At 43.3% G+C, this 13,542-nt stretch overlaps 1 protein-coding gene and 1 long non-coding RNA gene across 2 annotated transcripts in view; both read right to left on the bottom strand.

Moving 5' to 3' along the window:
• Positions 1–5,678, bottom strand: part of LOC134403141 (flavin-containing monooxygenase 5-like) — a 149,704-nt gene extending 144,026 nt beyond the window's left edge. Inside the window, exon 1 of the mRNA XM_063133252.1 lies at positions 5,469–5,678. Within this exon, the coding sequence (XP_062989322.1) occupies positions 5,469–5,666 (198 nt within the window). The 5' untranslated portion in view covers positions 5,667–5,678. The remainder of the gene's footprint in view (positions 1–5,468) is intronic.
• LOC134403317 (uncharacterized) overlaps positions 1–13,542 on the bottom strand; it is a 387,709-nt gene that overhangs the window by 144,666 nt on the left and 229,501 nt on the right. The gene's annotated exons all lie outside the window — the stretch shown is intronic.

Raw genomic sequence — 13,542 nt, 5'->3', positions numbered from 1 at the left:
CCCCTCACAAGTTTTTATATGATTCTCCATTATCCAATATACACAGAACTCCTGTCAGTCTACCTGTGCTCAAATATCCCATTCTTCTGTTCTCTGCAGACACATGTAAAGTAGGATGGAAAGGCTGGGTCAAGAGGATTTGTCTCAACTCAGTCTTGTGTGTAACAACTTAGTTTTACATTTTATTCTCCCACTGAGAAAACATGGGGGGAAAGCAATCTAGTGGAAGATGGGAGATGGTCCACCTGCCTACCCCTTGACAGGTGAACCATTTTCCCCATTTCCGTGGCAAAACAGGCAAAGGCAGCCCCCAAAAGACAGTAAAGTAGCAGGGACAAGTGCGGCTTTCAATGACACAGTTCCTTCACCTGTTGCACCTGGTTGTTTATGGATGCTTTCCCCCTCCTTATGAACGTAAGGCATATATTAAAACAACCAGGCAAATATTAAAATAAATTTTCAACACTTTAATATTAAAGACAGATATTGATACAGTACAGGAAAAGAGCGTGCTATGTACGTAAGTGAATATACAATTCCATTGTTAGAAATCACTATGAAAGCTAATGCCAGAAAGAGTGATTTTATCAGCTACATTTTTAGTGATAATTCCTCTAAGATATGCAGCCTGATTCTCAGATGACTTTGCCAGCACAAGCAGAGTTGAAACAAGAGACAAGCACACACTAGCAGGTTAATGCCGTTAGAGAAACACTATCACAGTATAATAACCTAACTGCCAGTTAGGCTTTACTGACTGAGCCACATACATAGTTTATAGAACAGCAACTTCTCCCCATATGGCAACAAATATATAAAACACACAACACGAAATCTACACTGCAATTGTACTATGCCACTCTGACAGAGTGCTTAGAGCTATAGTTTAAAACAATACTTTGGCACGAGCCTTATAGTGCCTGGTAAGCTGAATTTTTACTAGAACAAACACATTTTCACATTAGCATTTTACTTGCAGTAAATGTTAGTGGCCTTCATCAGGCAAGGGCTGCATTCCAACTGAGCATACCTTTCTTCTCCATGGAGCCAATACATAATCAGCTAGGAATGGGGCAAGACCATTTGTAGAACATCAAAAAATTAGACGGGAAACCCAACATAGGCCAGCCAGTCATAACCTTTTATGGGTTTAAGCTCCAGGAAAACTGGCATTGAGATTGGAATACCCAACCAGTATAAAGAGTTACAATTTAATAGTTATAACACAATGGGGAATATAGAGAGGGAAAACACACATTTTAAACAGAACTTCAGAACAGAAGGTAAAGCAATATATAATATAGATTTATGTCATACACTACATAATAAAAACCCGTTATATTGTAAAGTTATATAACATTTCTTTCAAGCAACTTTACCAGGCAACAAAAAACCTTATTTCTTAAACTGGGAAAGTTAAGCTTCGGCAAGTCACTTTATTTTTGATGCCAAAGTTAATCGTAACAACACTGAAGACACACAATAACTGGTAGATCTCGGGATGATTTGTAGTAGATCAGCAAGGATTTCGAACTCCTAATCTTTTAATAATAGCAACAACAAAATGACCCTCTTCCCCCTGCCCTCCTAAATGGTTCTGCTGAAAGCAAGACAGCTTAAGGTAACCATGGGTGAATTTTGCATGGAAAGTCTCAGCTACATGCAGTTCTGGAACTCAAAATTAATTCCTGGGCTTGGCATTATTTAATTCTACTGTGTGTCTTTTGTACCAAGCTGTGTTTAGTGGATCCTGGGGTTCCAGTAAGTAGCAAACTAGCCTGAGAAACTTGAAATCCACTCGATCCTCTTGTAGAGTGATTAGCACATACTTTGGGGAAACAAAATCTGTTAAAAATATTATGGAAAACAGCTTTTCCATAGCTTCTAGGAAATAACAAGTTCTATGAAAATCTGCCTTTAAAAAGTTAAATAAATCTATGTTGAATACATGTTTAAAGGTGCAATTCTATACACACTTAGCTCAGAGTAAGTCCCACTAAACACGGTGAGACATATTTCTGAGTAGACTGGGCTAGGATGGCACTGTAAAGCATGAGGAAGCTTTTGACATCACTTAGGATTGCCTTATACTTAGGGCTGCATGTAAAAGACATAAGTTTGCTAACAACACTGTTCAGCTGCACATGGGCAGTTGCACTGTTGGAGGCGTGAGAGACAGGTAAGATACTCACACTGTTTTTTGGACATCACAGTGCTTTTCACAGAGTTGCATTCAGGACTATAAATATATTAAGGTTACCCATCACAGCAGAAGGGCACTACAATAAACTCCCTTTAATCCATTATCCTTTCATCTACATTTTGGGGCCACGAAAGAAGTCATACTTTAGAGCTCCTTGAAGCAACTACCTTTGATTACACTTTTGGAAAATAAGATGTGTGAAGCACTAGATTCTTCAGCTACACACTTCTCCTGGAAAGACTCCCTCCCTGCATAAATTGATTTGATTGTTCAGGCAGTATTAAGCCTGTAATAAGTACAGCTTTAGCAAACAGTTTTCCCAACACCAGTTTCCATTTCTTCCATGTTATCGGTAACACAAAGGCACTTCAGTCTAACAGAAAATCAACACCTTTGTCCTTGGACTTAGAGCAAGATCCTGCTGCACTGATATTGCAAACTCTAAAGAAGCTACCATTCTGGAAAATGAATGGTCATTTACAAATGGGCATTTCATCTAAAACCTGCATCACAAATATTATAATGCACTTTGAAAGACAGGTAAGAGCTCTTGCAGCAAAAAAAGGAGTATCAAATTGAAAAACTGGGATTTATGAAATTGTTAATATTTAACAAAGATTACTTAGAGCAAGAGATGGGAATGCCTGGGAGAAATGAAACAGGAAAGAAAATGTGGAGGAAACCCTTTTACTCCTCCAGCCCAGGTGTGAATTGATCCACTCCCTTCCCCCAAAACTTCCAATATATATATTTTTAAAGATGGAAGTCCCTTCATATTTTTGGTAGGATGCAGCTGTATGACAGAAACTACTGAAAAATGCAGGCATGATCAATAGCTAGGACAGATCCATCCATGAAATAAAGCTTTAAAACTCTGCTGGAGAGAGGGGTCCAGAAAATGAAAGCCTGTCAGCTCTGCACACAAGTTAGAATAGTCAAAGAGTCACAAGACATGCCATTATTACAAATAAGACAGGCCAACAACACCAATTGGAATACATACAGCTTATAAAACTGCCTTGATACAATATCTATCAGAAAAACATAGTATAAAAATTGTGTGATGCTACCAGTAAAATGGTTTTGCTACAGGCACACTGAGATTTTTTTTACCAGTTCACAGTACTGTTGCTAATCAAAAATCCTATGAAAGATAAGAATGGTATGACTGGCTAATTGGCTCCAGAGTTGCATTAGAGTTCCAGTGTTTGTCACCTCAAACATACAATGGGATTGTTTGTGCAGTTTTATTGGTTGGTTCATGCTCCAGCCCATAAAACATATTGATAGATATTCAGAAAGCAAAATGCACCAATTAACCCTTCAAGATGAGCCAAAGCAGCTCACATCATCCCCTTAAGAAGATTTTTTCTGGTCCTTCCCATCCATCTTGCTGATCAGATGAAGCATGATATTTTTATTGTTTGTATTTGCACAAATAGACCTGTTCTATTATGGACCATCAACTCCACAATGTAAAGAGAGCAGGAGCACTGACAGGTGACAACCAGAAGTACTCCACTATGCTGTACTGCATGTAGCCCATTATTAGCCCAAAGATCACATCTGTTACATTGTGTCTGCCTAGCAAGACTCGGGAGATTCCCACTATGAAGGCCCAAAGTACCACCAGCACCCGCAGAGGGAGAGCCAATACAAGATGATGTAGAATAAATCTGCAAACCATGGCGGCTCTGGTAGCATGGCCTGATGGAAAGGAATATTTGTCCACGGAGATAGTGGCAAACATGTCCATTCTGTTGTGGGCTGGGCGCCTTCTTTTTATCAGTCCTTTTACTGCTGCCACCAAAACTAGATCGAGCACCAGAGCTGTGAGACAAGGTGAATAAAGAACTTTCAGGTATTTTAAAGAGTAACACTGTAAACAACAAACCTTAGGGACCAGCAAATCTATAAGCCAATGGCCACTTGCCAGATGCATGGATGGTTAGGCCACAATACTTTGGTTAACCTTTAAGATGCCACAGGATTCATTATTGTTTTCACATCAAAATTAGAAACATAAATTTATTCAACTGTCATAGCAACCCAACCCTGAGAACTTCAATTTTCAGTATTCTAGATTGGGGTGGGTGGGTGAGGTAGGGAAGCCAATTAAGCAGAGTTGGGTTTACTATGTAGAATGCCCATAGGTATCAAATTAAATAAGCCAAGAAGCTGTTACTATCAAACTAAATCTGGTGTCCCTTATGTAGACAGCACAACTTCAAAAAGCAATATCACCCAAGAGCCTTTTTATTCTCCTTCCTTGCAGCCCCATCTTCCAGCAGTAAAATGAACCAGAAGTTTTAGCTCTACATATTAATGAATATCTGAAACATGTTCAATTTTTCCCAGTGCTTTTCCAGAACTGGAAAAAAAATAGCTCAGTATTAAATGTGATACAATAAATATTAGTAACAGTAGACCAATGTCAAAACATATTTATGACAGTCCTAACATCTTTCTGGTTATACAAACACACATTTCATTAGCAGATAAGGGTATCTTCAAATATGTGAGCAGAAACCACTGCAATCGTCAGGGCAGGGCAAAGCTGGTAATAGGTTTGGGCCAGATAGGAAATATAGGCCCCATTTCAAACTGCTCATTAAGTATTCTTTAATCAGTTTTAAATACATATGAACTAGAACGATTTATAAAAAAGGTAACGGCAAGCACTTTTATTCAATATGTATATAAGACATCAATTCTTCACATTCAGACATGCTTTACCTACTTTTCTTTGGGCAAATTCATCATCAACAACAGAAAAATCAAGCAACTTTGCCCAGGGGGACTCGGAATAGGCCCCCTCAAAATCTTAGGCCCATGCCAACTGCCCCCCCTCACTCTGCCCAGCCCTGGCAATGGGAGATTATTCCCATAAATGCACGTTAAGGAAGGGGGGATACAACCTTATCTCTAAGCAATTCTCCCTAATACCCTGACAATAGGGCCAGTCACAGCAATATCAAATGACACAATGAATAAAAAAAATGGGGACCGAAGAGCCCTCCTGGGTAAGGTAAAGGGAGCTCTTACCAAAGAGCAGGTTGAACAACACCTCACGGCCTGCTGAGCTGCCACTTCTACAGAGCCCATACAATGTACCTGCTAGCCAAGGAATGCCATGTCCTGAGACTTCTATAACCTTCATGAGAGGGCGGGCACCGCCCCAAGAGGAATTCTCTCCAGCACACACACCCAGCTGTTTAGAGGCCCAAAGATCAACAGCCAACAAGGAACGCAGGGCAATACCCACAAAAGACGGGTTCAGCTTCATGCCGTCTTCTTCGGGTAGAGCCTGTGGAGGGCCAGTGCTGACTGTAGAGTCCTTGCGACGAGATGGACTTTCTGGGGGTGCTGGGCTCCTCGGACTTGTCAGAGATAGGAACTCCAGCCTGTTGCCATGAGCCCGTCTCTCACGACTGCTCTTTGGGCTATTCCTAGGGCTGGGCATTATAATGTTGATCTGTTGGAAGAGGAAAAGAGAAGGTGGCTTTTAAAAAAAAGAAAATCAAAATGTGAACCGCCCAGAGAGCTTCAGCTGTGAGGCGGTATATAAATGTAATAAATAAATAAATAAAATTAAAAAATAGATGGGGCAGTTTGATTATCTGTGCAACTGAAATGCTAAAAACCTCAATCATTGTTTTCATCGCAATGCTGTAGATGCATTCCAAAGTCCAACTGACTTCAATGAGGCTTAGTCCTAGGTACAGAATGTATATAAATGTACAGGACTGCAGCCTAAACCAGCTAAGTCCTTTATAGAACATTGTACATCTTTGCAGGTATTTTTAAATTTAATTTTAAAGGGCAGAATATACACAATCCTGTGTTCGGGCTTCTCATGCAATTTCAAGCCAAGCATTCAATCTGAAGTTGTAATTTTAATGTAGGGCACAATTCGCACGTTGAGCAAACAAGCAACCCCATTCAGATCTTAAATGTGAGATGTTACAGTCACGAGAGGACTGTTACCACATCTTTTTTTGCATGTGTTTGAATTGTCTCTTAAATTTATAAACTTAAGAGGATCAGAGCATTGCTTTCTTGACAAATTTAGTGGACATCATATAAATAGATTTCCTTCCTCTAAACAATATGCAAACAGTTGTTTTTAAAGAAGAGGACACAAGGACCTAGAGGGGTTATAACATGAAATGAACATAAATGTAATCAATCTGTTAAGAATCAAAGTTAATTAAAAAAAAAAGTTAAATCATTTCATGGCTAGTTACCACTATTTAATACATCATTAACTTCAGTGTCCCTCAGTCTCCTGACGGCCATCCATTCCCCCTACCCAATCTTGTTTAAGTGCTCTGTAGAAAGAGACAGGAGTTTCTTGAAAAACTTGCGGTGTTGCCAGAGGAGTCTTTTATTGTGCAGCCGCCCTGCCTTTGGATTGCTAGCGCTAGGAACCCTCCCTCTGAAAACGACCTTGTTCTCAAATGTACAAAATACAACGGATTTACTCCAATTCCAGCATAGCACGTTCGTTTCAATCTAGGGTTTAGCAACAAAAAGGAAACGAATCTGTAGTTACCGAAGAAGGGTCTACAGGCAGAAGCAGTCCCCCCGAGAGGAAAACTCGACCCTCCCCTCGCGGATGCCTTTATTTTTGCCATTAACAGATGCCATTTCTATCCTGCTCCACCCAACGGCCCTGAGCAACTTGAAAACGTTTGTATTCCGGAAGCGGGCGAGAAGAAATGATCTTAGACCTACAAGTGACCTGGCGGGTGGGGGAGAAAGAAGGGGGGCAGCAATCTCCTAGTTGCGGCGGCTTTTCCCCTGCTGACCCATGTTGGGGCCGGGATGACGCCCTACTTTGCAGCCGCTTTGGAGAGACTCGTGTATGCGTGAACCCTACTTGCCCGCGATGCCCTCCACACACTTCTTATCGCTGCCACCCGCGACCCCCCCGAGGCCCCACGTAAACGCCATCGGCCCTTAACCAAACCACCCACCTGTCACTTCTTTCCGGGCGGCTGTTACCTGGCCACCTTGCGGCCCCCTCCCTCTCTCCCCCGCGGCTCCTACTCTCCTTCAGCTCCGCTTCCGCCTCCCGTAACAATGAGGCGGGGTGCGACGAAAGGCCGCCCGGAATTAGACGAGAAAGACGCGCCCGACGCAGGAGGGTCCTGGAGGTTTCCTGTGGCTCTTGTGTTGGGGCAAGGCGCATGCGGAGGGAGCCCCCCTTTCTTTCCCAGGCCTCGCGTTGATGTTCATAAGCGTCCGCAGCATCGTCAATAAAGCCGGGCCGGAAGAACGTCTTTATTTAAAATACTAATAATGAAACAAAGTGCCAGAAACAATTGAGAACAATATGCTAGGACTGACTGAAACCCTTGCAATATTATTAACCCCATAATGCTCCAAATCCATCCAGAATGAAATGGGCTGGAACAGAGACGAAACAACCAAATTCACCAATCAGGGAGGGATTGCCTCCCTCTGTATGTTAGGAATATAATCAGCCACAAAGCTGAAAGCATTCCTCCCACGTTCCAGGCCCCATTGTGGCCAATACTCCATATTCCGGAAAATGGTCCAGAATGCCAACGTCCAAGTAAGCAAAATCAACCAAATTCAACGAGGCGTAAGGGGACGGTTGCTAATTTATATGCTAATTTATATTGTCAGGGAAATTTCCCTCTATCCAGTAGGGAAGACGCGAATCTGGTCCAGATTCAGAGGCTTCATTAGAACTGCACGTGTAGGAGAGAAGCCCACCCCCAGCAAGCTGAAGGCGGAACTCTCCTCCCCATCATCCCCATCAGCATACTTTTATACTCATCAAAGTTGCTCTGATGAAGTCATACTTTTCCCTCCTCCCTCCTGTGACTGATCACAAGTCCCATACATGTTCCATAAACAAAAACCATTCTTAAATAAACAATGCCATATTTTGGCAGCCTCTAACCAGTACAAAATGTTGCATTCTGTTCTCTGATAAGCGCCCTTGGAAGGACCTTTCAAAAAGTCCCGAGTATACCCTGACCCTTTCAAAATGCCCAGTCAGGGGACTTAGGTGATAAACAATGAAGCAATGCGCCTTCATGTCTGCGTTACACAGCCTGGTTCCTAAACACAAAGCAGACGTGTTTAAGGAAAAAGCAACATGTGACGGGACAGTGTAAAAGCCGGAACGGAACGGAACAGGCCGGAACAGCCCCATTATATTAAAAAACCATACCAAAAACAGTGGCATGTGTTAGCAACACTTGAGAACAATATTTTAGGACTAAAACCATGCCAATATTATATCACTATTCACCCCAAAACTCCCAAAACGACGTCCGGAACAGAATGGGATGGCCGGAACGGCCACTAGGGAACGAGCGATACCAACCAAACTCACCAGTCATGCATAACTAAATGGCAGGGATGCAATAAGCCACAAAAGTTGCCCCGAAACCACGTTCAGATACCCTTTCCGGGCAAAAACGCATATTGCGCAAAACCGGCCGTAACGGCAGCTTCCGAATGAGGTAAGTAAACCAAACTCACCAGATGCACATGACAAGGTGGGGCAAATATAGAAAGCTCCAAAAGTTGCCCCGAAACCACGTTCAGATACCCGTTCCGGGCAAAAACGTGTATTGCGCAAAACGGACCGTAACGGCAGCTTCCCAATGAGATAAGTGAACCAAACTCACCAGATGCACATGACAAGGTGGGACAAATATAGAAAGCTCCAAAAGTTGCCCCGAAACCACGTTCAGATACCCGTTCTGGGCAAAAACACGTATTGCACAAAACCGGCCGTAACGGCAGCTTCCCAATGAGGTAAGTGAACCAAACTCACCAGAGGCACATGACAAGGTGGGACAAATATAGAACGCTCCAAAAGTTGCCTCAAAACCACGTTCAGATACCCGTTCCGGGCAAAAAAGTGTATTGCGCAAAAAGGGCCGTAACGGCAGCTTCCCAATGAGGTAAGTGAACTAAACTCACCAGAGGCACATGACAAGGTGGGACAAATATAGAAAGCTCCAAAAGTTGCCCCGAAACCACGTTCAGATACCCGTTCCGGGCAAAAACGCGTATTGCGCAAAATGGGCCGTAACGGCAGCTTCCCAATGAGATAAGTGAGCCAAACTCACCAGATGCACATAACTAGGTGGGGCAAATATAGAAAGCTCCAAAAGTTGCCCCGAAACCACGTTCAGATACCCGTTCGGGGCAAAAACACGTATTGCGCACAACGGGCCGTAACGGCAGCTTCCCAATGAGATAAGTGAGCCAAACTCACCAGATGCACATAACTAGGTGGGGAAAATATGGAAAGCTCCAAAAGTTGCCCCGAAACCACGTTCAGGTACCCGTTCCGGGCAAAAACGCGTATTGCACAAAATGGGCCGTAACGACAGCTTCCCAATGAGATAAGTGAGCCAAACTCACCAGATGCACATAACTAGGTGGGGCAAATATGGAAAGCTCCAAAAGTTGCCCCGAAACCACGTTCAGATACCCGTTCCGGGCAAAAACACGTATTGCGCAAAAACGGGCCGTAACGGCAGCTTCCCAATGAGATAAGTGAACCAAACTCACCAGATCCACATGACAAGGTGGGACAAATATAGAAAGCACTTTTTTTGCCCGGAACGGGTATCTGAACGTGGTTTTGAGGCAACTTTTGGAGCGTTCTATATTTGTCCCACCTAGTTATGTGCATCTGGTGAGTTTGGTTCACTTACCTCATTGGGAAGCTGCCGTTACGGCCGTTTTTGCGCAATACGCGTTTTTGCCCGGAACGGGTATCTGAACGTGGTTTCGGGGCAACTTTTGGAGCTTTCTATATTTGCCCCACCTTGTCAAGTGCATCTGGTGAGTTTGGTTCACTTACCTCATTGGGAAGCTGCCGTTACGGCCGTTTTTGCGCAATACGCGTTTTTGCCCGGAACGGGTATCTGAACGTGGTTTCGGGGCAACTTTTGAAGCTTTCTATATTTGTCCCACCTAGTTATGTGCATCTGGTGAGTTTGGCTCACTTATCTCATTGGGAAGCTGCCGTTACGGCCCGTTTTGTGCAATACATGTTTTTGCCCGGAACGGGTATCTGAACGTGGTTTCGGGGGAGCTTTCTATATTTGTCCCACCTTGTCATGTGCATCTGGTGAGTTTGGTTCACTTATCTCATTGGGAAGCTGCCGTTACGGCCGGTTTTGCGCAATAGCGTTTTTGCCCGGAATGGGTATCTGAACGTGGTTTCGGGGCAACTTTTGGAGCTTTCTATATTTGCCCCACCTTGTCAAGTGCATCTGGTGAGTTTGGTTCACTTACCTCATTGGGAAGCTGCCGTTACGGCCCTTTTTGCGCAATACGTGTTTTTGCCCGGAACGGGTATCTGAACGTGGTTTCGGGGCAACTTTTGGAGCTTTCTATATTTGTCCCACCTAGTTATGTGCATCTGGTGAGTTTGGCTCACTTATCTCATTGGGAAGCTGCCGTTACGGCTGTTTTTGCGCAATACGCGTTTTTGCCCGGAACGGGTATCTGAACGTGGTTTTGGGGCAACTTTTGGAGCTTTCTATATTTGTCCCACCTTGTCATGTGCATCTGGTGAGTTTGGTTCACTTATCTCATTGGGAAGCTGCCGTTACGGCCGTTTTGCGCAATACGCGTTTTTGCCCGTAACGGGTATCTGAATGTAGTTTCGGGGCAACTTTTGGAGCTTTCTATATTTGCCCCACCTTGTCAAGTGCATCTGGTGAGTTTGGTTCACTTACCTCATTGGGAAGCTGCCGTTACGGCCCGTTTTGCACAATACACGTTTTTGCCCAGAACGGGTATCTGAACGTGGTTTGGGGGCAACTTTTGGAGCTTTCTATATTTGTCCCACCTAGTTATGTGCATCTGGTGAGTTTGGTTCACTTATCTCATAGGGAAGCTGCCGTTACGGCCCGTTTTGCGCAATACGTTTTTTTGCCCGGAACGGGTATCTGAACGTGGTTTCGGGGCAACTTTTGGAGCTTTCTATATTTGTCCCACCTAGTTATGTGCATCTGGTGAGTTTGGTTCACTTATCTCATAGGGAAGCTGCCGTTACGGCCCGTTTTGCGCAATACGTTTTTTTGCCCGGAACGGGTATCTGAACGTGGTTTCGGGGCAACTTTTGTGGCTTATTGCATCCCTGCCATTTAGTTATGCATGACTGGTGAGTTTGGTTGGTATCGCTCGTTCCCTAGTGGCCGTTCCGGCCATCCCATTCTGTTCCGGACGTCGTTTTGGGAGTTTTGGGGTGAATAGTGATATAATATTGGTATGGTTTTAGTCCTAAAATATTGTTCTCAAGTGTTGCTAACACATGCCACTGTTTTTGGTATGGTTTTTTTAATATAATGGGGCTGTTCCAGCCTGTTCCGTTCCGTTCCGGCTTTTACACCGTCCTGTGGGAGAAGCTCCTCTGCTCTTCTGACTTAAGGCCAGAAGAACAGTTCTTAAAATCTCAATCCTATGAGCTCTTACCTGGGAGTAAGACCTAGTAGGACTTACCTGGGAGGAATAGGCGCAGGACTGCACTGTTAAGTCCACTTCCTGGACATGGATTCTGCTGGTCAAATCATAGCAACGACCACCAAACGTTCATGGAGAAAGCTATCTACGCCCAATGCTGCCCTGTGCTATCCTCAGAAAAGTGGTAAGATGCTATTTTTTTATTTTTTTTATTTTGGATCCGTCAGTGTTTCTTCCTGTGTGACCTCAGGCTTAGGGATGGGAGAATGAGCTTTGCCCAAAGAATGTGCTCATGTTCCCATTTGGGGGTGTGAATGGGGCACATTCTGATGTTTAGCAAACTAAAATGAAATTCTCATATGTCCCTTCTGTTGCTTTAAGGACAGAGTTCAGCAAAGCCAAACGCCTCCAAGATTTTCACTTCTTGTCGGATAACTCTCTGTCATCCTGCTTAGATGCCCTGTTCTTTTCTAAGAACAAATTCAGTAGGGTGATGTGTTTTAGAAGGCCATCATCGGTGACTGAAATGTAAGATTTAAAAATGAGTGAGCAGCAGCCCTTGGGTCAGTGGTAGGGCTAGAAGGGGATTTATTCTTGTTCCTTCAGTTTTTACAGGAGGAGTTCATTGGGCACCCATGATTGATCACTTACATTAGTTTGTGTATCCTTTGCATGATGCTGTTGTCATCCTCCAGGACCTTTCCCGTGCTTTGCAACCATTATTGAGGAGGGTGGGGTGGGATCCTAACAAGAAAGCCTGGTGTTATTTAGAAATATTGGAAGGAGAGACTTGTGTAATTGTGCAATTCCGCTTTACCATAGTGGAATCTAGTGGTTGTATAATGAAATGTAGTAGAAAGGCAGAGGAAGAAACTACCTGGAAAAAATCGTGTGTAAAGAAGCTGATCTTAGTATCACAAAGAAACCAGAATGCCCATTGTCTCTTGCAGTGACTCCTTTAATCACATACAAGACTTTGAACATGTAGCGGCTGGTTCCTAGGCTGCTGCTCAAATCGGACTGCGATACTAGAGAAACGTTAGGGTTACAAAGCGCTGACTGATGGATGCCAGATTCAAACCTAGGTGAAGAAGGTGGTGGTTTTTGCTCTGGATCAGAATTGATGGAAAGTGTGGATGACTAGAAACTTACCTTGCAGAAGAAATAGGCCACTGCTGAAGTCTCCCTCTGGTTACAAGTTTTTGCATCAAATGTGCTTGAAATAGAATTAGTACAACAATGGTCAAATTGTGCTTTGGAAAAGGGAAAGACAAGACCAGGCACGCAGGCAGAAAGACAACAGGTGAAAGCAGAAGAATGCAGATTAAAAGAAAGGGCATTGGCAATAGCAGTTAGGGGCACAAGATGAGAGTTAAAATATCTTTAGTTCAAATACCAACTGAGACATAATCTAATGAGTCACTCAGCTGCTTCACTGTAATGTGCAGTTTGGTGATGACAATAGTGGCCTACAAAACAAGGTTGTGGTGAGGATTGTTCTGATAATGTACACAAAGCATTTGCATTACTTAGGACAAGGGCCACATAAATGTTAGTGTTTATTGTTTCATTGTTGCTTGCTTTTCTGATGATTAAATGCCTAGATTATCCTGTATTGGTGTATGCCAGGTATCTCTTTTGAGTGAGTTTTCTGCGGCTATGCATGGATCAGGAGTTACACCAATGTAAACAAGAGTAAAGTTTGGCCCTTAATTACCTTTCTCAAAGATTAAAAAAAAGAAGGTCTGTGGACTTGAAAACCGTTGATAAAAGCATAAAACAATTTGTGGAAAGAACATGGAGGTAATTTATTTCTTGATTACATTTTTATACCGCCCAATAGCCGAAGCTCCCTGGGCGGTTCACAA

This window comes from Elgaria multicarinata, chromosome 1 (genome assembly GCF_023053635.1).
Source record: "Elgaria multicarinata webbii isolate HBS135686 ecotype San Diego chromosome 1, rElgMul1.1.pri, whole genome shotgun sequence".
NCBI lineage: Eukaryota > Metazoa > Chordata > Lepidosauria > Squamata > Anguidae > Elgaria > Elgaria multicarinata.
Note: the sequence above shows the minus strand (reverse complement) of the source record. Positions and strands in the feature narration are given on the sequence as shown.